The sequence below is a fragment of the Calliopsis andreniformis genome, chromosome 10, assembly GCF_051401765.1.
Source record: "Calliopsis andreniformis isolate RMS-2024a chromosome 10, iyCalAndr_principal, whole genome shotgun sequence".
In the NCBI taxonomy this organism is placed as follows: Eukaryota; Metazoa; Arthropoda; class Insecta; order Hymenoptera; family Andrenidae; genus Calliopsis; species Calliopsis andreniformis.
In genome coordinates, this window is record NC_135071.1 from 14,041,424 (window position 1) to 14,067,939 (window position 26,516).

Below are 26,516 nucleotides of genomic sequence, written 5' to 3' on the forward strand. Positions count from 1 at the left end.
GGGTGATTTAAGAAGAATTGATATAATAATTGGTAATTTGTTATCTGTTAATTGTAAGAAGAAATATTTAAAATAAATATATTACATAAATAGGCTTGGATGCATGTATCTTTGCTAAAATGTACCTAATATGGTACTTGTCCCTATTTTTGTGCCTTTGGATTTGAATGATTTGTAATAAAAAGCAACTTTTATCAAAAGTGTAATACTTTTTTCCAATCTTACCTGTTAATAAGTAAACTGAAGTAAAGAAAATAATTCCTCACTTTACGTATAAAAATTCTCTTTCTATAAATAATTTTAACTCGAATACGCAAAAATAAAGATAAGTAAGTACCTTATATATAGGGTGGTTCAATAAAGTCTGACTCACATCGCTACCTTGTGTTTTAAATGCCCAATTAAGGGGCGCATTCCCAGCTGATCACGATCGATAAAATCGAGACTAACTTTATCCCTCTGCAGGATCGTTAAACGGGCAGTAAGGAACCATGGGTAACCACAAACTGGATCCCCAACAAAAGACGATGAAGCGTTTAAGTGTGGCCCGAATGGGCTCTCGATGAAAGGATCGCTTTGATGAGGACGCGTGTTAGGTATTAAGCTGCCTCCCAAGCTAAACATATGACCGGTTTACTTGAAAATTGGGGTTCCTTGATGCTGATTAAATCTGCCACGATAACGAACGCTGATCGCTAATTAGTAATCACAATGCTGAAGGACGAAGTGCGAGTTATTATTGAGCGAACACAATTTCTATGGAAATTTCGAATTTGGCGCGTTATTCACAAAATTAATTTGTGCAATGACATATAACTCAAAAACCATAATTTTTCGAGAAATGAGAATGTAACTTCATTTCTTGTAAAAAGTGTGTTTTTTATACAAGTAACTTCAAAACAGTTATTTTTTTTAATTATGTAATTATTGTTCCAAATTGACGATTATGCTGAAAAAAAATTGAACACAAATAGGATTTACTTAAATATAAGTCTAAATATTGATAAGTGCTCAACATAGAGTCTCTCTATAGCAACAAACTCAATCGTCCTAAAATTAACCACCAGTTATCTCCATTCAAGAATCTCCATGCGAACAGAGTGTGTAAATACAGGCTGTTCGACGACAGCCATAAAAAATTGTAAAGAGTGATTGTACATGCTAAAATAAAATGAAAATTACGTCTACGGCATTATTTTTAAGTTATTAATTATTAAACAGACGCCTAAAATACGCGTAAAATATGTCTGCCTCGGAGCATATTCTACTCATTTCATTGTGTTTTGCTACTGTACGCCAGCAGTAGAACAAGTTCCCTAGCCAGACATACTTCATTATTTTAGATCTTCTAACGATTTATAACTCAAAAATGAAGCCTCAAAAACAATTTCGTCTATCTTCATTTTTATCTTATTTCAGCATTTAAATCCACTTAAAATTTCTGTCACCCGCTATCGAACACCCTGTACAATTTAAATTATTTATAAGCGCCCAAGAAAGAGTCCCTTCGCATCAACAAACCATCCAAAAACGATCCTCCAATACTCACAAAATTAACCACCCGATATACACACAAAAAGGACCTGCTGGCGCGCAATCTGCATTATTAACATCGCCTCGAAACTTCATAGCGCCGTCAGAAATTAATCTTAGAGAACGTTCCGCTTGAGCGACGCACGGGGCATTTCCGTTTGTATTCGTCCCATCTCATACACGAGGCACAAAGCAGCCCTGTGTGCGTGCCTCGACATGATCGTAACGTTCGGTAAGTACGTGTTTGTAGTTACCCCTGAGGCGAGCCACCCCTAGAGCCTCGCTCCCTCGGCTCCGCCCCCACCCCGACACGTCGCCGCGGGATTGGCTGCCGCGGCGTTGACTGACTCCGTGGGCGGAGCGTCGCGATCTCGTGTCCCTTCTCCCTCCCACCCGCGGCGGGTACGAGCGCGAGCAGAGGGTACGAGGGAAGGGTGGTGGTGGCTCACGAAGCGTTTCGAAGCTGCAAGATATGGACAGTCGCTTGTTGCCACCCTTAACACGTCTCTTGGTCCTCGCGTATTCGCTGCGCTCTGTCTGAGTGTCCACGGTCGGTCAATTTGAGAAGGACTAAGCGCGATGGAACTCGTGATCGGTTTGTGAACGACGGAGGAGGGTTTTGAGACTGACAGGACTCGATCAGGTACGTGTTAATTCTCGGGGTTTTGTAGTTGTCTACACGTGGAGGAAACGAGATTTTGGAGGAGCTTGGTGACGTAATAATGGCAACCGTAAAAGTGAAGTTAAGTATTTGTGTTCGAAATTTCTTTTAGGGTAGATACACTCCACTCGAAAAGTTTTGAGAAATTATACGCTTGCTTTAGGAATTTCTTTTTGTATTTGGATTTTCATTGGACTGTAATTTATTGTTTTTCGTTGACTTGTTATATGTTTGCTTCTCTTCGTTTGAGTTAACTTTGCCAGTGAAGCTTAAGGAAGATACAGGCAAATAATTCTTGTGTTTAATGTGGGCAGATACTCTGACCTTTAGTCTCTTTGAAGTGTCTTTGACACGTTTAGTAAGGTACATCATACTGCGTGTATGATGCTTTAAGACATCACAGAATAAAAGAGAACAAAGGAAAAAAAGATTCCTGTACGTAGAGTAAAACTCTCGAAAACGTCTCGTACTGAACGTGTTATGTAAATTGTTCAATATTTAAGAAGAATAACTAAACTACTTTGTATAGTCTTGCTAAAAAAATATAACAGCAATTTTAGAAAATATTATACAAAGTTAACAGTGGCTAAAGTAGAAAGATAAAAAGCACTAATAACGAACTAAAAGTTTCACAGCAAGAGTACCCTAAAATAGTAGCAATATCAAATAATTCTTTAGTTGAAAAGGTTTCGTTGCATTCTTCAAATTACTTGACTAACAAGTACCATACATAGAGATCACGCTTATTATAACATTTAACAATTTTACTTCAACACTTTACAGAGATAGATTATCAAATACATACATTGGAATAAACATATAAAATTACTTTGAAAAATTACAAATTTAAAAACTTTGAGTATTTCAAAGTCTGAAAACTCGAGATTAGAATCTTGTTTTGAAATATTCAAAAATATGTAAATTCGAAAGGTTTCAATATTTGAAAGTTCAGAGCTGTAAGTTTTAAGAAATTAAAGGTTTGTGTGTCAAACATTCGTAAATTTGAAAGTTTGAAATACATGTGGTAGCAAATGTTCTACTGTCTGACTACAGCGTTACTTGTACTACTTACTTTCAAGTAGTAAGCGCCGCCGTGCTGTCACAGCGTTCTAACATGAGGTACTAAGTAGTAGAAACATGTGTATGGTCAGCCAACACAATCATCAACTTCTTTCAATCACAATGATTTCGTGAAATCAAAATTTAATTTCCCAATACCAAAATGATTTGAAGATTGCATCACAGAATACTTACTAAACATGTTTTTCTTTATTTCCATAAATATGACTCAGTATTTAGGTTTCAAAAGTTAAACTACCATCATAAATAAGAGTTACATGAATGGAATGGTAGCTTTTCAAAACTGCAAATGTTTATAAAAAGTACTTCTTTATGGGTAACCTATAATCCTACTTGAAAGCATTCAACATTTTTATCTGCGATTTAAAAATGATAGCGGGGACCATCGAACCTAATAAAGCCATTTCAGTTCAGAAAATAACTTTCAAATTTATACAATATCTCTGTTATCTTATTTTTCTCGAGTTTCAAGTAGAACAAAATTTACTACACTTTTCTTCAATTTTCAAATTTAACATTTTGCTCAGTACATACTTCTCAATTTTTCAAGCTAAAATTTTCTTACTTTTCTTTAATTTTCAAAGTTGAAATTTGTTCACCATAACTACGACACATTACGTGTAAAAGCAGATCTGAAATCCCTCTCCATAGGAATAAAGTTGATCGTCCGTAAGTAGCCAACCGAAAAATTACTCGGAACTGGCAAACTTAAGTAATTCGTGAAATTGCTTTCAGATGTTCGAAGCTAAACTTTTTCCAGGGGTTCACCTGAGCCCTGAGGCAAGCTTATTAATCGTTCTAAACAGAACAGGTTGTTGTTTTCAAGGTTCTTCGCAAGTGAAACCCCAAGCACGGCTAATCTCTGGGCAAACAGTTTATGGTGTTTGCCTGTACGTATACCGAGCGATCCCCCTTGGCGAATCTATCCCCATGGGATCAGTTTGCTACAAGACTCGTGAATTGACTATCAATTTATCTCACTCCCTTTACTCGGACTTTGCAACGCGAATTCTTTCACGAAACTTCCAAACGCAATGTTTGAATACTGACAGAAAATAACTATTCTGCTGGTCACGTTAGGTTAAGCTACATTTGGTTAGTAAGATTCTTTAGGATGAAGGCTTAAAACTTTACTTGCCAGATAAGAAACTTTGGAGAGAAGACAACACTTGCTAATAGAAAAAAAAGATGCTTCAAAATTATGAACTTCTTCGGGAAAAACTAATAAGAAAGTAAATAATTTTTTAGAGAGAAGTAAAGAGGTCGTAGGTTCAGCACAATTGAAAGAAGTATATTTTAAAGATTCAACCCCTCAATGGCGCTTAACATAGTGAATACAGTAAATGATTCTTTAGTTGAAAAATTCTTTCCATTTTTTAACTCTTTAAAAATATTTTTTTACTCTCTCTAAAAATATTTTTCACTCTTGGTTAACTTATTTTCTGGATGCCATCGAATGAGGAACGTGTATTTAAATAGCTAGACGTCATGAAAGAGGAGGTATAGCGGAAGTTGTGACGTAGAGGGAAAAGCTGGAGGGTCGAAGCAGGGAATGATGGGGAAAGAGCGTGAAATAAGAGCACAATGTAGTCATAATGGAGGCGCAGAGATTTAACAACGTTACAATGAACGAGCAAGTGTTCCCTGACCCATTCCTAGGCCCCCAACCACGACCGAGGATCGCAGATTGAATTGTAAAACAACCGAGAGGGGAACAATACTCGCTACAACATTGTGTTTGCATTTAAATAATCCGCGAGCTCGAGAGCACGCTCATCCTCATGCCCTCTGCATGCAACTTGTATCTTGCAGATTTCTTTTCACCATGATTCTGCTTCATTACTATATCCAAATAGGAAAAGTAAATTTTCAAATTTGTGTGCTTTGTTGGTTCGCGTAGGAACTTTATTCCAGCACTTTTATACACCGTCGCAAATCCTCCTGGTGAATATTAAGCATGCACAATTCTATTTTTATGCAACTTCGATTTAATCCTTGGATACCACCACTAGTCAGGGACCTCAGTACTATTTCTTCGAGATACAAATCTTCAGTTTCTCAAACTTTCATATTACGACCAAGTAAAAATAGTTCATTCCAAGCACTGTAGTAAACATCTACATCTAGAGTACTAATTCTAGTATCTTCCAGTATCCACTGATATCCTAGTCCACACATCTCCCTCACTCCAAGTCTCTCAAAGGAGGCTTCTCAGACCCAATCAATGACATCAAAACACAGAATCTATCCCTAAAATTTCTCTTTATCCACCAAACTCCATCACACCTCAATTATCCAATAAATCCCTTCCTACCTCACGCATTCTTCACCCACTAATTCCTCAGCCCATCTGTCCTCCTCAACCCAATTCCCCCAAAGAAATCTATCCCAAAACATCGTCACCTCGCATCACTCCGCGCTCTACCCGAGTCCATCCACCATAATCTTTCAGAATCCTCCAGCGCCGAAGCGCAAATACCTTCCTCGGGCCAGCTATCTCAAAGAATCCTCCCCTGCCCACTCGAAACGCCACCTCGCTACGCCGTCCACCCCTTCGCCCTCCCTCTGCCCATCTTGCTCCACGTCGCGTCTCAATTAGCTAATGAACCCCGCGCAAGTAGCCGAACAAACACCGGCTCATTAGTGGGCCGCGTGCGGCCATTTCTAGTTTGCACTAATTGTAAGTAGCAAGTAATTAATGCGGTCGATTCGAGTCCGATCTGTCGAACCGCTGACCACCGGAATCCAGTAACAGCCGAAGGGGTAGTTATCGGAGGAGTGGTGTGCGTGGGAGTAGAGTGCTGGAGGAGGGAGGGGGGAGGAAGGGAGGAAGGGAGGGAGGGCAGGTAGAAAACGGTCGAGGGACGGTTGCGATCGACGGATGGGACGTCGACGAACGAGGGGGAGGGGGTTGGTGGGGGTTGTTCCGGCTGGGGCACGGCATTGTTTCACGGTGGATGAGAATTTAATTTGCGCGACGAAGCGAGCACCGAGCACGGTCAGCTCGGGGATGGGGGCGTGGGGGGAATGAGGGGGTGGTGGTGGAGGAGGAAGAGGAGGAGGAGGAGGGAAGGGTGAAAGTGGAGGGTCGGATGGGTGCTGCCTTGTTTAAGCGTGGGTGGGGGGTGTCAAATTGAATTACCCCCTGGCTCCCCGGGGACGTTTGCTGGCGCTCTCTGTGCTCCACGAAGCTACAGTGGCTCGCAGATGAGTTTTATCTATGTACCTCTGCACGTACACCCATACACGGGCAAGGTGTACCTTCATGGAGGCGTTTTCAATTAAAATCAACACCGAGGGCTGCCTCCACATTCCTCGTCTCCCCCCCTCGCGAACCGACCTCCACCCCCTCTCTCTTATACCTGCGCAAAATCGGATTTCTCTGTACCCCCCTCCCTCTCTGTCTCGCTCTGACACAGATACGCAGACACTATCGCTCTGTCTCTCTGTATCCGTGTATCCCTGTCTAGGGTTTTTATTTCTCCGCTCTTCTTTCTTGCCGACGCTCGCTCATGAAAAATTCACTGCTTCGACGAAATCTTCCGCCGTGCGTTAAGTTAATGGGAAGTTGGCACTCGCGCACTGGCTAATACCTCGGCAGCCATTTTCTAACGGCTCGCGTCGAGGAAGACAATAACGAGCTCGCTTAACCCGCTCCTTTATCGTTGGTCTTCGGTTTGGTACCGCTCTGCCTTCTTTGGGGGACCGTTCGATTGGAAACGTCGAGACAATCGAGATTGTTAGTTTTAAGTTGGGTTCTTGATGCACGATTCAATTGAACGGGATCTTTTATCGGGATACAGTGAGGTCTGAATTAATCAGACGTTGATTATCTACATTCTGTTATTCAATCTTCTCATTACTCAGTGTATTAACCATGAGGGTAGGACTGAAAACTTGAGCCATGCTTTGATAACAGTCTGACATTTTGAAAAGTCATCTATAATTTCCAGTTTTATCTGAGACTGCATCCTTTGCATTTCGCAGTTTTGTTTAAGGTGATACTCTTATTGATTAATTTCTAAGGTAAAGAACCTACTTCCTTTCATTCTTGGATCAATTAAAAAGACAGACTCTGATCAGCAGTACTTAATTCTATCAGCTAACGTCGCGCGACGTCTCAAATTTAGTTAATCCTCAGAACCATCAGGGGTGATTAAAAATGGCGTCTGGTAGGACCATAGTGGAACTCAACTTATGACGTTTGACTGATATAAACTCATTGGCGAGTTTATAGCGCGAGGAACGTTTTCGAAGTTAGCTCCTGCTCATGATGTCCCTCTTTGGTCTCGTCTAATAAAACTCCTCCACTCTAAATAATATCAAACTATAGTAAATGTAACGAGGCCATCATGAAGAAATACTGTAATCACATTTGAAATCTCGCACTACCGCCCTATTGCCAAAAGTTGATCACTCCGACGCGAATCAATTTCGATCGTGCTTAATTGACCGCAAATGAGTGAGTGTCTGCAAAAAAGTGGATGCTACGATTTAATCGAACTAAATGCAGCGGGACGTTTAATAGCCGACGGCGAGCAATCGATAAAATGTAATAAATATAATTACAAGGAACGCGGAAGCGAGAAGACGAATCAATAAACGCTTTTTTATCGTGCTACACGTTATCAGAGAATCAAATTTAAATTGATTGATACGTTAGAAGAGTGCATTAATATTTTTAAACATATTTTCAGAAATATCTAAATTTTTCAGAGCAAGTGAAACTACTGAAAGTGTTTGTTTATTTGCAAATTTTTGGCCCTCGCATAGATTTTTTAAAATATCAGATTTTCTAATTATTAAATTATTAAACATATTAATATTCAAAAACCTTTATCCAAAAATGTTCAGACTTTCAACTTCTCAAGTGATTGAACATTCAACTTCCGAATTTTCATTTTTTGATTTTTTCAAATATTAATTCACATAAAATATTTCATAGTTCTGAAATGTAATTCTAAATAATAATCAATCTTAAATATCATATTATAATTTCTATAACGAAATTCGAATGAAAACAGAAAATTATTTGTTCCAGGATGGACGGGCCAGCGGTGTTATCAAGGCCTCCGATAACAGCGTCCCAAAATTCAGCACAGTCGCCACAGCCACAGTCACACTCAAAATCTAATCAGGTACTGTATGTCCTACCACAAGATTTTTCTCAACTGTGATGGATTAAACCCTGAGCCTGTCCCCTCCAAAGAAAATGAACGAGAAAGCCGAAAGATAATTAATCTTATCTTTACGATGATCATTAGAAATTAGGTACTGTAGCATGGAAAGGGTTTAAAGATAGGTCTCAAATCGCCACCCGAATTTGAAAGGACCACGTCGCGAACCTAAATCCACAGGAGTTGCAGGTGGGCACAGTTTCCCTTTACGGGATCCATATCGTCTCCTTGGTGATCGAGGGTCAAGAGAGACTCTGCTTGGCGCAGATCAGCAACACGTTGCTAAAGCAATTCAGCTACAACGAGATCCACAACCGCAGGGTCGCGTTGGGCATCACTTGCGTGCAATGTACACCTGTCCAGTTAGAGATCCTGCGACGCGCAGGCGCCATGCCAGTGTCTTCTAGAAGGTGCGGCATGATCACGCGAAGAGAAGCTGAGCGACTCTGCAAGTCGTTCCTTGGTGACAATGCACCGCCCAGGTTGGTCACTTTCAGATTAAGTTTAATAGAAATTACTATTTGAATGCATAGAATCGAGTTTGAACGCTGTTAGAGGCACAAGACCCCTTGGATTGAATTGATAGAGGGTAGAACTGAGTTCTTGCGATCTAAAGTATTGCTTAGAGCTCAGAAGATAGTCCCTGGAACCTATGGAATCTACAGTATTTCCAGGGACCATCTCCTGAACTCTGAACAGTACCTATTGTGCTTCACTGACAAGAAGCTAATATAGGATCTTGGTACCCACAAGCAAACACAATTTATCAGTATAAATAGGAAGGAGATTCAAACTGAACTTCTGCAATCTTAAATTCCTCAGATTTTGTCTTGCCACCTCATGTCACACTTATCCATAGTGTTCTAAGCTAGGATCCACTTGCAACACATCCTTTCACTACATTTAATAGCTTGGTACCCCAATCAACCTCAGTAGCTACTATTATGTTGATGTATCAGTTGGTCTCATATCACTTCTCTCTTTCTCGTTCGTGGAATTGTTAATATTTTACTTATTATAACACATATGCTATAATTACAAGTAGAATCAAGAAGCTACAGCCATTTTATAGCATAAAAGAGCATATTCCTCATGTATGAAAGAAAGGAAAAAATGATGCAGAATTTATACATCAACCCAATACATCCTTGTCACTATCACTGCCCAAACCCTGAAGACTGTATTTCTCCCGAAAGATTGCCCGAGGACTTCGCCTTCTCAGTGCACCACGAGTGCGCCTGGGGCTGCAGCGGGGCCTTCCTGCCCGCCCGCTACAACAGCTCCCGCGCGAAGTGCATAAAGTGCGCCTACTGCGGCCTGTTCTTCTCCCCCAACAAGTTCATCTTCCATTCTCACCGTATCGGCCCGTCGGACAAGTACGTCCAGCCGGACGCAGCGAACTTCAACTCGTGGCGACGTCACATGAAGCTGTCGGGCAGCCCACCTGACGAGGTGGTGCACGCGTGGGAGGACGTGAAAGCGATGTTCAACGGCGGGACTAGGAAGCGGTTGCTTAATAATCCGACATCAAGGGAGTCGCCCAGCCCCGCGAAGCAGTCGAGATCATCCCCCACGGGGCAGATTCCAGCCCTCGTCTCCACTACAGCGCATCCGAGGGTGCCACCGTTCCCCGAGCTGCCTCTGCCCCTGTCCAGAAGCCTCGTCATGGACTACGTGTGGCACCAGCACCAGCAGGCCGCCGCCGTCGCCGCGGCCAAAACGCCTGGGTTCCCGTTCTCGCCCTACGCGCTGCCTTGGCTCGCTAAGAGAGGACCTGTGCTGTTTCCTGGTGAGTTCCAGGGGTTTTTGGTCTGACGATAAGTTTTTGGGGGTCGGAGTAGAGAAGGTGGGACATTGATAGAAAAGTGAAAGTGTGTCTGTGATGACTAGGGAATGCTTGTTTGTATTTCCTATATGTGTGTACCTGGAATTTAAAAAATTCTAAAATTTTTTAATTAAAAAATTTGAAATCCAGAGACTTCACAATTTCCAGATTCATTAAAAATTGAATTAGCACACTTGATTATCTCTCTTCGTTATTTTCATGTCGCATAAATTCCACTATTTTAAAGCAAGAAAAAATTGAAACAGGAGAAATGGTACATTTCGCTATATTCCTTCTGTTCAACCCACGCAAATTGCGGGGATTACGTCGATCTGCAAAGTTCACGGGAGTAATTACACGGCAAACAGGAAAGCCAAAAATTAGAATGAAAATGATTAATCATTACAGCGTCAATGATCGTAGCGAAATATAATGTAATGGCGTTTAGCAATAATTATTAATACTCAATGATACGTCCATGTATTACTGATTGATATCACTATTCCGTATAAACGCTTGCGGTTGATATTAATCAACTGAAATTATTACTTAACTAATAGCGAACGAAGTTCCGCATCTGTGGCTATTAATTCGAGTGGCGTGCAAAAGTTACTCCTGATGGTAACAAGTTTTAGCCGCGAATGTACGAGCTATTTAGAGGATTAGCTTAACCGTGGCTCACAACAAGTGTCGTTAGTTAATGTTTCATGCTCGTTGCAAGTAAGGTTATCGAAATAATCCATAATTCTGCAGGCATACGTTTCTAAACAGTATACGTTTACAATCTATGATAAAAATATTATTTGCACTTCAGTTGTTACGCTAACTAATAGTTAGCATCGTTACTATGTGAGTCATAGTAACATTATACTACTTGAAGAATTCAAGTACACGCATTTTTAAACGTGTTTTCTCCGCAAAATATAAAGACTAAAAAATTTAAGAAACTTTACATACTTTGTAATTTAAGAATTGTGGAAATTGAAAATTTAGGTATTTGAAAATCCTTCAATATGAGTATTACTTATAATATTTAATTTCAAAATTGAAAATTTGAAACTTTGAATAAGTATCTGGAAATAGAAAAATGTTCAATGAATTTGAAAATTTAAAAACTGTAGCGGGTAGTGATACATCTAATAATTGAAGGATTAAAAAATTTGAAAATTTATTCATTTATATAGTCGAGTTCTTTTCTTGAATAATAAGCTTGAGGATAATATGTAACTTTAATAAAAAGCCTCATTCTTACAAAAAAGTCACAACAATCACTGTTTTATTATCTAGGGCCTCTTCCCCCACCAATAAGCGGTTCGAGTCCCACGGAGCCCCTGATGCCCGCAGTGAGTCCCTCCTTACATCAGTCTGCCTTTCGTCCAGTCATCCGTGGGCCCCCCATCGTGGAGTCAGTGGCCCCAGAACAGCCCCCAGACAGTTCAGTGACAAATAACGAGGGCAGCTCCGACGACGAGGTGGACATCGAAACAACAGAAGATGACCCAGTGACGCCTCTCAACGTGGCTCCTCAGAATCTTCATTCGATCCCAAAATCCTCCACCAGCAGTCACAGTGGACGCAATTCTCCTCAGTGCTGGAGTCCTCCTCGGGAAACGGTGAGCAACTTTTCATTTACACAAAAATTCACTTTTCTAGATAGTTAAATCACCTGGTGACTATCTGTATATTGTGTCACTAAAAGTGCCTTAAAATAGTTGCACTTCAGAGAACGATTTGCACCTTTTAAAAGTGGTTTAGTGTTAGTAGGAATCCTCAGATGTAAAACACTACTCTGAGTTCATCACTATTTTCTACAAAATTTCTCGGTATGTCTCCTCAAGAGTAAGACAGTATCATGGGTTTTATTAAAGACCTCTACTGTTTGTGAGCCATGAAGTGATTCAGTGTCTGTGTCTAGCTACACATTTTGGTGCACCCTGATCAGAATGCCCACTCAAATCGCGCAATTATCGCGAGCTATTAACGTGTGTTTGGCAATTCGATACAGTCTTGAAACTCTCTCAGTGGCAAGTGTTTGCGAAATTCTTAGCTCTGATAGTGCGTCACGGTGCCTTTGAAGGACCCATGCAAATTAAAGCCGCGACAATAGTCACGTGCCGACGGGAGACTACTTTGTCGCGATGTGGACACGTTTTTGAGCCTCGTGGCGGCAATCGAGCTATTAGGGTCTCGATTAAGCGATAAGATACTTGAATGAAAAATTTATGAGGCGAAAACAAGGTTTGAGGGACGTGTATCTGGTAGAACTTATTTTTGAAGGATTCTAAGAACACCTGCCTGTTTAACAAATTTTCAGAGACTGAATATTACATAATACTATTAATTAATTCGTTAAAAAACTTTAGTAATTGATACACAGCAGATATTAGTATATCTATTTAAACAGGTTGAACATAAATTAATTTTGTGGACAAAAAAGTAGATCAAGTGTTCAGTAGATCAAATTGAAAATAGTGAAGAAGGTATCATTGAAAACGAAGATTAGAATTAAAATTGTCTTTGATTTGCTGTACATTAATATTGAATTTTGTGAGAACTGGCATCGAATCAGCAAACAAAACTATATATACTGAGCGTTTAATAATGAAGTGTATTTACCTATAAGGAAAGAAAAGTAGCCCTTCCCTTCTGCAAACGATTGACGTGGAAACTTTGAGCCACACGATACTGATCAAACAGTTTTACTTCTGGTTAATCGAATTAACGGAGCTGTAGCCGTCAATCCACGACACTAGTCCCCTTTTTCGAAGTGACATAATTTTTATTCTTAAGTCGTTTGGAATTTTTCTATACTCTTATTTGAAGAAACAAAAAATTCTTATTCAGGGGATTTTGTGCAAGTTAAATTCCAAGAACAGCTAGTGGCTGTATTTTGTCTATTGCAGTAATAGCTATTCGTGTTTATTTAGTTATTTTTATAGGAAGCTATTTGACTGAAGAATACATTAATATCATATTTTCCAGTACATAGTTTAAGTCTTCATTCAGATAGTTCTCATGAAGATACTTTTAAGATAGCTCAAGCCAGATTTAAGCCATATACAGAGTGTCCTCTTTAAACCAACACACGAGAGTATTGTACGTATAGTGATGTGCAGATACTAAATGATTTCGCTCGGAGGTCGTTACATCGACGTTATTGAACATTATGGTAGATTCTCGTGAAACCTAGAGGCTAGAAATTAACAGAAGGGTGAGGGACTCCTAACACTACTCGTCTCTAGAATTGACTTTGCGGTCGTGCTGCTCGTATAGCTGGCCTCATCAATTGTGATAATTATTGTGTCAGTAAATACCCCGCAACCGCACAAACTAATGGGCGCACGTGATCGACTGGACATAACACACTCGCAGGCACACTTACTCTATCCAATATAATTAAACGAACGAGCACGGTAGTTAGATCAGCGATGTGCATCGTGCACATCGAAATCGTGTCACTATCAAAAACGCTTATTCTGTATAAAAGGTACAATCCAATTAGGTTTCGATAATTAAATGCATTACTATACAGGGTCTTTGGCTACAGAAGAGACGAAGTTTAAGAATTGCTTCTAGACTTCAAAATACATAAAATGAAAATTAAGAATAACAGAATTATGCTTGAACCTTCGTTTGTTAATTATAAACGCTTAAAAGATGCAGTGACTTGAGAGTAGCCTTTCAATATAGCCAAAAACTCTCAAGTAAAAAACTACGGTCACACCTTTAATACTTCATAATATAAACAGCTACTGTCCAAAGTTAATAATATTTTTAAGGTGACGCTAGCAGTCTAGTCTCTCAATTGTGAGAGCTCTTGTTTAATGCAGCTGAAGATTGAAAGAGGTATAATTACTATGTACCAAGAGGTGAATGAGAAGTTGAAGGAGGTCATTGGGAGAGGGGAAAATACAGAGTGGAGAGGATTAGGCTGGGATAAGCTGCTCGGATTGCCAGGCAGATTTTCAATTTCTCCCTTGTTGGTGAGCGCGTTGAGTGGAGGACATCCACGCTTTGGGAAGGGAGCCGACAACTCTCTTATCTTAACAGGGCCGAACATGTGTACACGTCGCGCGAGACGCAGACAAGGGTGAACATATCAATACGAGAAAGTCCCTCGACATTATTCGTAATTATTTTTCGCTTCATCGAAGTGACTGGTAAAGGAAAACAGGGGAGTGATGGCTTTTATCTAGTCAACCACTTGTTCCGTCTGTGTAATCATTTTTACTAGAAGACCAACTCGATATCGACTTGAAACGTACGTTGATCATCCTTTTTTGGATATCCAACTTTACTTCCACAAATAATGGTTTTCTATGTCTAGTATCTTACTAGGAACTAGGAATTAGTCTAGTCACTTTTAGAGGACATATTTTGAGAAGACAGTAAGGGGGGTCAAGGGTCACGTTGCCCCTTTCAGTCTCTTGGTATCAATCAAGGGGATAGAGAAGACACAAAGTACTAAGGAATTAAGAGAGGAAGAAGAAATTATTAGAAGCTAAAAATCACTAAATAGTCCATAGTCTCTCTACATATCTCGTTAGTAAAGGCTGTATAAATTAAGGAAAAAAACGATAAGCAGGTTGGAGAATAGATTGGGAATAAAACCCTTCAGTGGTTACAGCATACTTGACCTAGGACCTCTGGAGACCCCTAGAACATGGTCAGGGATAAGAGGTCAGAGGTCAAACATCTTACGATTCTTGAAAAGTTGGAAAGGAAGCAAGGTTCTTATCTGAATCTCCAGGAGATCAGAAGAGATACTCATGGCCCCTAAGGAGGTCATCAGAATATTAAAAACCCCGTTTCTGAGATCAGTTTATCACTGAAAACTTGAATTTTATCTTAAGCTTAATGTAAAAAATAATTCCAAGCAAATATGCGTATACCATCGAGCTTATATCGAGACAACACTGTATTTTCCACTTCAAATTCACTACATCGCGACTTTAACTAAAAAACGAGGGACTAGGAACTACTTTAATCAGTTGCCATAAACTAGGAACAAAGAACTAATTTAGTCAATCATTATAAACTAGGGATTAATCTCCACTTAGTATAGAGTCACTTATGAGAGACTAGAGTTTAGTTTAATCACTTATTGGGTTCTAGAGATGAATCTAGTTTCTTACTAGATCACTATTCGCTTCATTTTAAACCTCAGTTGAAGTCTGATCGACATTATCAGCACAATAGCCTAAACTGAATTGAAACATTGTTGAATTCAACAAACTATTTCCTTTTAACCTCTTTCTCGAATCCCCAGGAACTCGCAGTCTCTCGAAAAGTGCCGGCCGCCATTGAGAAAGTAATGAGGGTCGAAATAAAGCAGAGACGCTTAACGTATTTGCCGAGCGCGAAATAAGAACGAGGCGATTATCGTTTGCGTCGTTCCTCTGGTCAATTAAGATCCTTTGGTCGATCATGATTAACGAATATTCCCTCGCGTCGGAGGGACACGAAGACACTCTCATCCGTCGCCCATTTAAATGCAATTAAACGCCGTCACGTAGCTGTAGGAGGAGTTGGGAACGTTTAAATCAAACTTCTGCTGGTTTAGTTAGTTTCGACCGCAACTTTTAATTGCGCTTCGTCTGAAGAGTCATTAGATTTCCGAAGGGACGCGTCTTTTATCGTCCCTCCCACGTAATTCCGACCTCCCTTTCACGTCCCTTCGAGCAGTTTTAAATTTCCTGTCCGACTCGCGCGTTAAACGCTCATTCGAGGACCTTTGCACCACGTGACCCGCATGAATCCCCACGTGTGAGTACCATGTGACTAAGCGCGATCTCCCGATGGCATTTAAGATCGAATGCATTCTACTATTTAGGAACCGAGGGCCTCAAGACAAATGTTAGCGGGTCAACAGTTTTTTCAGCAAATAAACCCTGGGTTGGTATTATCAGTCAATTTAATCACAAAGGGTTCAGAAGGGCTCGCGGGTAGAAGGTCAAACGCTGACATTTAGAACAGCCTGGAGTGAAGATTTAATGGTGCTCATCGGTTCTTAAAAATGGCGGCTGGGGGTGCTTAAGTAAGGACGTGAAAGAGGAGATAAACGTACAGACTATTCTTCAGTATTAATTTGCACTGCTTTTTCTTCCTTGATGCTTCTTTTTTTAGAATCGAGAACTTGATAGCTGTAGTAAAATAATAGATGCATATCTGGAAATGGTATTTAAGGCACAATACTAAACATTGCAGGTCTAGCATATTTCTGGAAAATCAAACTCATTTCTTTTTAGACATCTTAAATCGTCAGGAAACGAAACTGAGATTTGCTGTAGGAGTCATAGGTGTTGATTGTTGAATTAATTGTGATATTCTAGGTTGCATCTTCATAGCACCCTCTCCGAGACCTAACTCCTACATTTATTTCCATCCAGCATACATATCTAGCCCCTTCATCCCTTCGATAACATTTTGTCATATTTTTGATGATAGCATGTCTGCCTAATTTCTCGTTTCCGATGATTGACCCATATCCGGGATATTTTCACTGTTCCATCAGTATTTAAAGATTAACATCGAATGGAGCGTTGTCTAACGCAGCACCAACGATTTTTTCTAATTTTACATTTCACTAGGCTTCAATCAACTGCCGACGGACACTCGTGATGCGGCAATCGCTGGGTTGATACTCGAAAAGTGAATGAAGTGTTTGGATTGCCGACGGGAGAGCGGCGAAATTTTGGCAAATGAAACTCGTTAACTCTGCTACTGTGTTCACAGTGTAGCTCGATAAACGAAAGAGTTTGAGTAAAAATTATTTTATAATTCGAGCCCTATTAACGATTTTTCAATTAATACTACGCTACTGTGATTCCATTGGCTCTCATTGACATTTATATCTCACTACACAATGTTTTTAAATTCACCATTTTGTACAGAGTATAACACACCTATTAATTATTAATTAATTTAAATTCTCAGAAATTAACTTAATAGCTTAAAAACTTAATATAGCTTCACATGTACACTTGTCTAATAATAAATAAACAAAATGACTCGAGCAGTCTCTTTGTTTAACTCATTATTGAATACAAGAGAAAGAAAAATACTACAATACTTAAATTTTTGATTTAAATATACTTAGGTTTAGGTAAATATATTTAGGTTTAAGTTCCAAATTAAGCTTGAATGTACAAGGAAAATTATTGTGCTCCAAAACTGAGCAAAAATTCCTCAAAGCACACAGAGGCATCATGGCCGTTATAATTGATTCTTCGGCATAATTCCACAACGCGAATTTGGTCAAGATCGGCGAACCAGAAGCGATTTGACTAACACGATTGCGTAGTAACTTTGCACTCGACGAGTGGCTTGCATCCCCTGATCGGAATTTGTGCAAAGCTTATATTCGACCCTCGCGATATTGATTTTTGCGCATGAATTTGCGGATTCTTATTCAGCATTTCCGCCATCGAAACATAGTACAATACGAGGATTGATTCTGTCTGAATTTATTCATATAACAAACACTGAAAGATACTTGTCTATCAGACAAGACTTGTGACTGTCAATTAAAGTCTCAAGATAGAATATGTACTTGAATTAAAGAAAATTTTCCCTTAAAACCAAGAGTATAATAAAACACAAGTCCATAACACAGAATATAGGTTTAAAACTTTGAACTAGTTTCTTGAAAGTACAAACATACATGTAAATTTTAAGTATTTGTAAGCTCAAAATTTTTTAATTTTAAATTTTGCACCTCTGAAAAATTAAAAGTCTGTGAAACCTTTGAAAATTTGAAAATTGAAAGTTTCAAACTTTTGAAACGTTTGAAAATTTGAACATTTGAAAATTTGAATATTTAAAAATTTGAAAATTTGAACATTTAAAAATTTGAAAATTTGAAAATTTGAATTTGAAATATATACAAACTCAAAGATTTGTAACTTTGGAAAATTGAAAGCACTGAATATTCGGGAGTTCGAGAGTTCACAGCTTGAAACTTTGAAGATTTAAATATTAAATATTCAGGAAACCTGCAGACTCTGAAATTCAGAATCCCTCGTTTTAAGTAAACATATCTAAATAATACCAAGATCGCTGGCTTAAAACTTTGACCAAGACCACAAAAAATGCAGTAAGCCAGGAAGATAGCGTCTAGAAGAATGAATCGGCAAATTTTTGCCCTAAACAGATAAACAAGCAGACTACGGGGGTGGAAAGACAGGGCGAGGGGGGGACAGGGGTCCCCACTTGCGGATGAGTTCCGCGTTCTCCCATTTGTAACTCCGTTCACCCGGCAAAGTAGGTAGAAATCCTTTCCCGCCTCCATTATCGGAGCCCCCCTTCGTTCATCCACCCCCGCCTCCGCCCCCACCGCCAGCGGGGCTTCTGCGTGCGCGTGCACGCCGAGGAACAAGCTAACATCGGCGAACTGAAAACCCGACACACTCGTCTGGCCCATCCTCGCGTTATGGCTCGCTCAATTGTTTCAGCCCCGTTTATCCAATAAAGGATTACGGAGAAACAATCGCAGCGTGCAGCCCCACCCCACGCCCCATCCCCTTACTCTTTTCTGCCCCTATAGAACAGGTTTTGCATAAACACTGAAATCTGGCTTCGAACGTGGTGCGTTCTTTACTGCAGGTTCCTTTCTTTTAGGGGTTTTCGAGACTTTGTGTATGTTTAGGTGATATTGCGTCGATATAAGCTCGCGAGATGGAGTCAATTGAGAGGTCAGGGAATGTAAACCGAGAAATTGAATTTGTTTTCAAAGAGGGCCAAGTTGAATGGAAGAGTAGTTTCAAGATGACGTGGGTATTGTTTGTGAAACGGGTTAAAGTTTGCTTTTTTAGGTTTAGTTATTGTGTTTTTTGGATACTAGTTAAATAGGGGTAGTTTTTAGGAGCTATATCGAAGACTTTAAATTTTGTAATATTTTAAGTAGGAAGAAATGTAAACACAAGGTCACTGTGATCAGTAAGGGTGATTGTTTTGTAAAGATGTAATTATGAACAGTCGATTCTTCGAGACAGATTCTGTTGTCGTCTCTGTTTTCAATCAAATGGTATTACTAACATCACGTACGAGCAATATAACTGGATAACCGATTGAGACTCGTGGTTTTCTTTTCCTTCGCCCTAGCTCTCTTCTCCTCGTCCAGGATCTATCTTTCGCGTAATTTACCCATGGGGATACCTTGCAACGTCCAGAAGAGGGAAAAAGGACAAGACTACTGTCTAGGATATGCTACGACGCGCACGTGACCGCTACTTTTTCACAACGATGAAACGGAGTTATTTATCTCTCCTTACGTCATCGGCGTGCCAAGGGAAACCTTCTCACTTCTAAATCCACAAAACAAACGACACAATTCTGATTCTTAACCATAAATTGAATACTTGTGTCTTTAATAACTATAGAGGTATCTAACAATCCTACTAGTTACGAATATTTTATTAAATACTAATTCCTTGTGGGTATTAAAAATTCAGAGGTCTATTTTTTCGAAGACTCAGCATTTTATATAGAGAAAACAAAATCGAACCCCCAATTTATTTTTATAATTCTTTGATTAAAAATAAGATTCATTTTTCAATATCGGAAGATAATTTCAGTAGTTACTCAAGAACTAACATTTTTAGAATTCATCTTGCCACATTTTTGAAGTGACACTTAGAGTAATGGTTCTGATTAATTCTGAAACGAGCTATAATTCATAGTTAACCGTAGTAAATTGATCTGTCACGATGGTTACCAGTTAGAGTCAACTCGACATTCGTCCGAGGTTGCATGGGCATTATGGATATATACCATATGTGCCAATTGTGAGGATGCATACAAGCTCGAGGGGTATCTTTGAACATCGAACACCTGCTCACTAACAAACGCATTCCCAAACCAGCCTGACTGCCATCAATCATGATATTATCTAAATGTTCCGGTAGCTTTGCGCAAAGTACATCGATATGTTAAAGCTTCCTACTTGAAGACTGCTTCAGCTACTGCAAATTGCTCGAAAGCAATTTACTTACATTCAATTCTGTAAAAAGTATTTTTGAAATATAGAACCATAATGGGAAAAAATATTCGAAGTTTGTAAAGCTATCAAATTTTAAAACAGTTTTAATTTAAAAAAATTTGTAAATGTCTACAGTGTTAATTATTGAAATTTTTTATTTTCAAATCATTAAAATTTGTTCATGTATCTAATCTATTTATCCCCATTTCTAGTTTCCAACTCCTGACTGAGACCCACGAGTCAAAATATACTACAAGTGCCTAGTTTTCATAATTAACAAAGATTGTTAACTACATATGAATGAACCTAAGGTCACTGTACACACGAACTCTCATCTTCTTGCCTGATTTCATCCCTTAAAATGCCAGTAAATACGTAATTCTTTTAAATACTTTTAAAAGATTGTCTTCATCAATAAAAGTGCTCCACGTTTCATCGATCTCCCGATAAGATAGAATGATTACATCAATTCCCTGAAACCAACGCGTGACGGATGTTATTTAAAAATCTGCGTAAGCCTTCCGTGACGAAGGGCTCACGAAATGTAAGATTGCTAGGTGGACATGCAACGATGCATATTTAAATACTTTTAGATGTGTAATTTTCACACAGGTGGAGTCTTGTCCTATAAATGTTAACATTTTGGATGTTCCATGTACAATAACGTTAATATTACTTCATTTCACTCCTGAATTTTTATATTAATATGCAATACAAAAATTGTAAATTACTTTGGACGAAGTTTTGTAAGTTTGAACGACTACCAAACGCGAATAGTTAATTTTTATTCACATTTCAAATATTTAAATCGCAAAATTTTGAACTTTCAAACATTCAAACTTTCGAATTTTCAAATTTTCAATTTTTCAATAGTTCCAATACCTACTCAAATTTTCTCAAATAATATTAAATTGTTCGTAAAAGTACAATATATTACAGTAATGTATATAATACAAAATCCCACATTATGTTGAACAGTATTTTTAAGCTTCAGTTACTCATCAACATAAATAACTAACAATTCGTATTATTACTGCTAAAAAGGACACAGCAGGTAGTTGAGGATTAAAAACAGCTATTAAATAAAATTCATCAATCGTTGTGCCATTAACCTCTCAAACTAGCTCGATATCCATGCATACGTCAATATAACCTCATTATTTCTGATGGACACGTACAATCCAAATTTCAACCAGTTTTAATTCGTTTTAAATAAATATACCTATTATTGCAAAATTAAAATTTCACATTTCATTAATATACCCTCAAAATTTGAAGTAAATCGAACAAGTATTTTTCGTTCTATGTAGCTTTAAAAAAATCGCAACTAAAAGTACTGAACTCTCACAAACTAATTACCGCCTGAGCAAAGTGTAGCTACTTTCTACGAAATTACCAATTCGAAGGGTTAAAGTAACCTCTCTTCCTCTGAGAACTTTGGACCTCGCATAATACAAGAATAACTTTAAAACACATACCTCGACGTAACAATCGCGATGCACGATTCCAGATAGTCATAACGAACAGGTAAAGCCACCTGCAAGCGTGACGCCTCCACAAACTAAAATATTTATCCCGACGGGTCCCTCGGTGATTACGTAGTCACGTGACGCCACTCTAGAAGCGACACCGATTACATTTACTTTGTTATCCTTAAAAACTTGATCACCGTAGCTTGTTAATGACGCTCCTTTACTTGAAAATAGCTGACAGAATACATAATAAGACCTGAAATACAAAAAGATAGAGAAAGATACTTCAATCGTGAATAATTTAAGCGAATCGAATAATTTAATCGTGGGAGGCAAATTTTCAACTCGACTACTTTGTAGAGTAGTCGAACGATCACTATCGCTGGAAATATTAAACAAGGCATGTTCCACTACTGTGGTGGCGGAGTTAGGTTATATTTATGGGATTACTAGTTGAAATAGTAAGTGGCTACTGCTTACACCAGGAAAATTGAACATTTCTAATAGCATAACGAAAGAAGCATGTTTTAAGGGGTTAGTGCACAATCTTTGTTGAAATTTGAAGTTACTTACTGTAAAAACACTTTTGCAGTTGCCAGTTGAGGTGTAACAGTTGCTTGTCATTTTATTTATCAGGAACGAGAAGCTGAGAAAGTAGCAGAGGAGTCAGCAGTCATACGCGACGTGAAACTAGAACTTCAACCTGCAAGAAGTCCCGACAGCTGGCAAGGAAGCAGCTTCTATCGTCACGTGATAAAGGGTACGTAAATGTCACGTGATCAGTCGACCAATAATGTGGCAATACGATTATGTAACCGAGCATTGCACCCTCGGAAATTCGACCTTCTGAATCTCACGTAAACTTATATAAATACTTCGAGACACAGTAATTTATAAAAATCGTTACTTAATATTCTACTTACAGTGGTAGTCAATCGAACTGCCACATTGTTAAACTTAATCCAAATCAAATCCGATTCTTTATACTTTCGACTTCGGATAATGATTTTTTTTGTCCTATTGTGTTTTAAAAAATTCAAAATATTCTTGAATACATTTCCAAGTTGTCTATGGGTTCTAATGTTACCTATACTGCCAGATCCCACCTCTTTTTCATTTTAGAAAAAATTACAAAATAAGAATACTTCAGGTCGTAAACGACCTAGATTGCAGACAGAGGGTTAATGTAAAGATTAGAGATCAGAAAAACCTTTCAAAGAAAGAAGTAAGTAGATATTCATTAAAAGTAGGTTTCTCTTTTAAGTTTCACGTACGGAACGGGAGCAAGGTTTTTCAGAGTGTGCGTCAAGTGTTTGAGAGCGCGCAAGCGTTGGGAGGAAACGCCTCCTCACGAAGAGGAGTTGATTCGCAACCCCTTTTCCCAACCACTTCAACCCCCAAGCTTCCACGTCTGATATCGGGCCAGCCCTCCGTTTTCAGTTAACACTCCGGTCGCGACTAATTACTCTAATTAATTGAGACTCGTACCTTCTCGCAACCCCCCTCCCACACCGAATATTAATTACTAATATTAGAACGAAATGCAAACAGCTTAAACGTTGACTGAACGACCTTCGCTGTTTCCCTTGCGATCCAAATATGTAGTAATTATTTACTAGAAATTTGGTAAACAATCTCTCGTCTTTGAAGGTTGTTCAGCAAGCAAAATTGTATTCGGTTTATAGTCAAATATGAGAGGCACTAAAAATGAGCTAAAACTTTTTTTTAAACTTCATTATAAAAATAATACATAAGTACTGTATAAAAAAATAATCTTTCTTGGAGACATTAATTGAATCCGAGATCTTCAAAGCGTCGCCATTTTACTTTTCTCAGTTATTATAAGTCGATTCCAGTAAAAACTAGAGACTTATATAGATAATATAGGATTCATTTTCTTTTCTTCTTCAAGCGTTTATATTGTAAGCACAAGGAGACCGATCGATGTATCAAAATTCACTATTAGTGAAACACTAACACATTTAAAATATTGTGTGTATTCAATGTGGATGTCGCGTGTGTAGGCTGAGACTTCAATCGTACCAGAAACATGCTTAAGCCGAAAATAATGAGATAGCTGCGGTACCACTGAATGCCAACACAATCGACGATGAATAAAACGCTTTGACTAACATCAAAAAGAGATCCGATTTGAGTAAACAGTCGCTACTTTCAATAAACAATCTTATATGTTCACAAAAGTGATTCGAAAAATTCAACGTTTAGAAACATTCAGAAAATTCTTGGAGATACATAATAGAACAAACAACTTAATGTCTCGTGATATACATATAATATTTTTCATAAAATAATTACGTAAAACTTGCACAGAAGCGTAGGATCCTGTTTCAAGGTCCTTGTTAGTCACATCACCCAAAATGGTTTCCTCCAGACGCGGGAAATTCAAAAACACTCATCACTCTCGCTAGATTATCTCAAATAAATGAAATATTGCTAGTGTTCTGTTTTGCAATGATTGCAGGAAACGAACCCACGGAAAGGACAGCTTCAGATTGCTCAGCTTGCCATCCGCGAGGCATATTTTACGGGCAGATCCATAGTCCGTCTGCGTCCACTAATTAATCGGAAGAAAGATGGACGCTGATGAAACTAAAGTTGCGAATTAAAAATCCAAAATAGAGTAATTGAACATAAAACTGTAAATTAGGATCTCGATGCCATTTTACTATCCAGAGCTTGAAAGAAGTGTCACATGGACAAGAGAGGTGACTCCTCGATCGAATTAATATTTGTGACCACTTTCACTGCAAGTCAAAAAGTGAACCATTCCATTTTGACAAATTGGACACGTTGGTTCCACAGCACTTCCTTCCAGCTCTGTATTGTAATTCGAACGCCTTCTTGGCTCGAATAGTGGCTTCCATTAGTATTTGAAAACTCACAAAAATTTTGATTTTTAAATTCCATGCTTTGAATAACCACACAACGAGCAACAAAATAGCAGGTTTACATTTACATGTTCAAGGTGGACTTTAGAAATTGAAATTGCTTAGTGTTTGAGTATTAATGGGAGTCGCTGTAAATATGGAGGACTTCTTCAAATTATGATAGATATGTTACGAGCCGAAGACAAAGCGGCTGTGAAGCCGAGTTTCTTTTAGAATTTGTTAGTAAGCGGACATACCGAAGCCTGGTTAACACTGGGAGCTGCAGGACGTTGAAAATGTGGACTAACATAGGGTGCCACAGAAGGTGGGAAATATGGACTAGCCTGTGCCTGGTTAACACAGGGTGCCACAGGATTGTTAGTTGGGCCTCATAACTTATAAAACTCGATGCACTCTGAGTAGCTAGAGTGTATCTCACCGTGGATTCCTTTTTCTCAAAAAATTATGTAATATAGGGCTACAAGAAATTTAATAAGACTTTCTTTTATACAAAAGGAACAAAAATTACAATTATATTGTGAACTTATTAAGGACCTTACACAAGTGTCGCAATGTAGTTCCTATCAGGAAACTCTTTCTAATACTAATTTTCAAAAATTTCAAATTTTCTTATTGTTAGTTTTTATGCACCGAGAAATGCGGGAGCTATTGAACTGCAATGACCTAACAGTGGACACCTACTGGAAACGTTTAATCGATGCTTGAAGGGGACTCGTACCCGATCTTGCTCAGAACTGTTCTCTAGCTCAGACTGATTCCAAAAACCCAAAGGGTCTGCTAAAACTAGTCCTTATATAGCCCAAAACTAAGAATAAAACTGGCGAGGATATAGGCAACATGACTTATTCTTCTAGAAAATTCTTCTAGGAAACTCTCATCCCCATACCTCTGCAGCTGTCGTGATCCAGACTAAACAAAGGGTGCTCCAGCTCAAAGAAAGGGCTGTCGAAAATTTGGAAAGAGTTCGACTGTGACAGATAAAAATAGTTTTGCACTGTGCAAGAGATTGACTCCTGCGGGCTGATGCTATCGTGCAATATAACTTTATAATAATTATATGACCTGTTCAGGTACACGTGGAGAACAGTTGTCAAGATGGCGTCTCGTGAAAGAATCGCCAGTGCAGATCGCAAGCACATCCCGCATTGTTGCTTCTGAGACCTCTATTATATTATTTTAATCCGGTTGCCAATGCAAACACGAATATTGCAAATTGAAAATGTATACACATCTGCTTTTTAATGTAGAATCGTGTATGAGCACAGCTGTAAGAAACGCCGAGTAGATTGTTGTAAACAGACTTGGGCAAATTTTATCTGAAATGAAGATAGAAGATAATTCTTTGGAATATTATTTAATATTGATATTTTTACTTATGTTATTGGAGTAACAACAATTTTGCATGGTGAAATACAAAAGTTCATTATTGTGACTATTTGAAATAACGTTTAGGTATTTTTAACGACAAGTTTGGTGTTAGAGATTTGAAGCTTTCACGGTCAGCAGCAGTATACACTTCTCACTGTTGAAGACGAAATAAAACACTTGAAATAATGTTTCAAATAATGTTGTTTCAAATGTGCCCAGGTCTGTATAAATTCCCTACATCAGCGAAAGTAACGTAGTTGACATCATATGAAAATGCTATGTGTAATTCGATTAACAATAAAAGTCTTGATCACTGATAATAATATTAATATTATGAGATAGTCACTTTTTATTCCACGTTGTTAAATTTCTTTTTCTGCCGTGTTGGAACCAAGCATAATTTAATCAATTTTTTTTAATATTAAATGCAAAATCTGCATTATTATTTACAAGAGTTTAACGAAGTGACAAACGAAGAAATGATTTAAACAAAACCACTACTATAAAAAGGC

At 38.6% G+C, this 26,516-nt stretch overlaps 1 protein-coding gene across 1 annotated transcript; it reads left to right on the forward strand.

The window, feature by feature from the left end:
• Positions 1–2,092: 2,092 nt before the first annotated feature.
• Fuss (SKI family transcriptional corepressor fussel) lies at positions 2,093–24,318 on the forward strand. The gene is made up of 7 exons (XM_076387304.1): positions 2,093–2,176; positions 8,316–8,412; positions 8,632–8,933; positions 9,648–10,240; positions 11,564–11,889; positions 22,364–22,487; positions 24,210–24,318. Exons 2-7 carry the CDS (start codon positions 8,317–8,319, stop codon positions 24,308–24,310), a joined length of 1,542 nt encoding a protein of 513 aa, XP_076243419.1. The 5' UTR covers positions 2,093–2,176; position 8,316; the 3' UTR covers positions 24,311–24,318.
• Positions 24,319–26,516: the final 2,198 nt, after the last annotated feature.

What these genes read in the sequence shown, in the direction of transcription:
- Fuss (XM_076387304.1), top strand. Translation starts at nt 8,317, where the DNA reads ATGGACGGGCCAGCGGTGTTATCAAGGCCTCCGATAACAGCGTCCCAA. An exon ending in GGAGTCCTCCTCGGGAAACG is followed by an intron (nt 11,890 to 22,363) that starts GTGAGCAACTTT and finishes TTTATTTATCAG; the next exon opens with GAACGAGAAGCTGAGAAAGT. An exon ending in CTATCGTCACGTGATAAAGG is followed by an intron (nt 22,488 to 24,209) that starts GTACGTAAATGT and finishes CAATGATTGCAG; the next exon opens with GAAACGAACCCACGGAAAGG.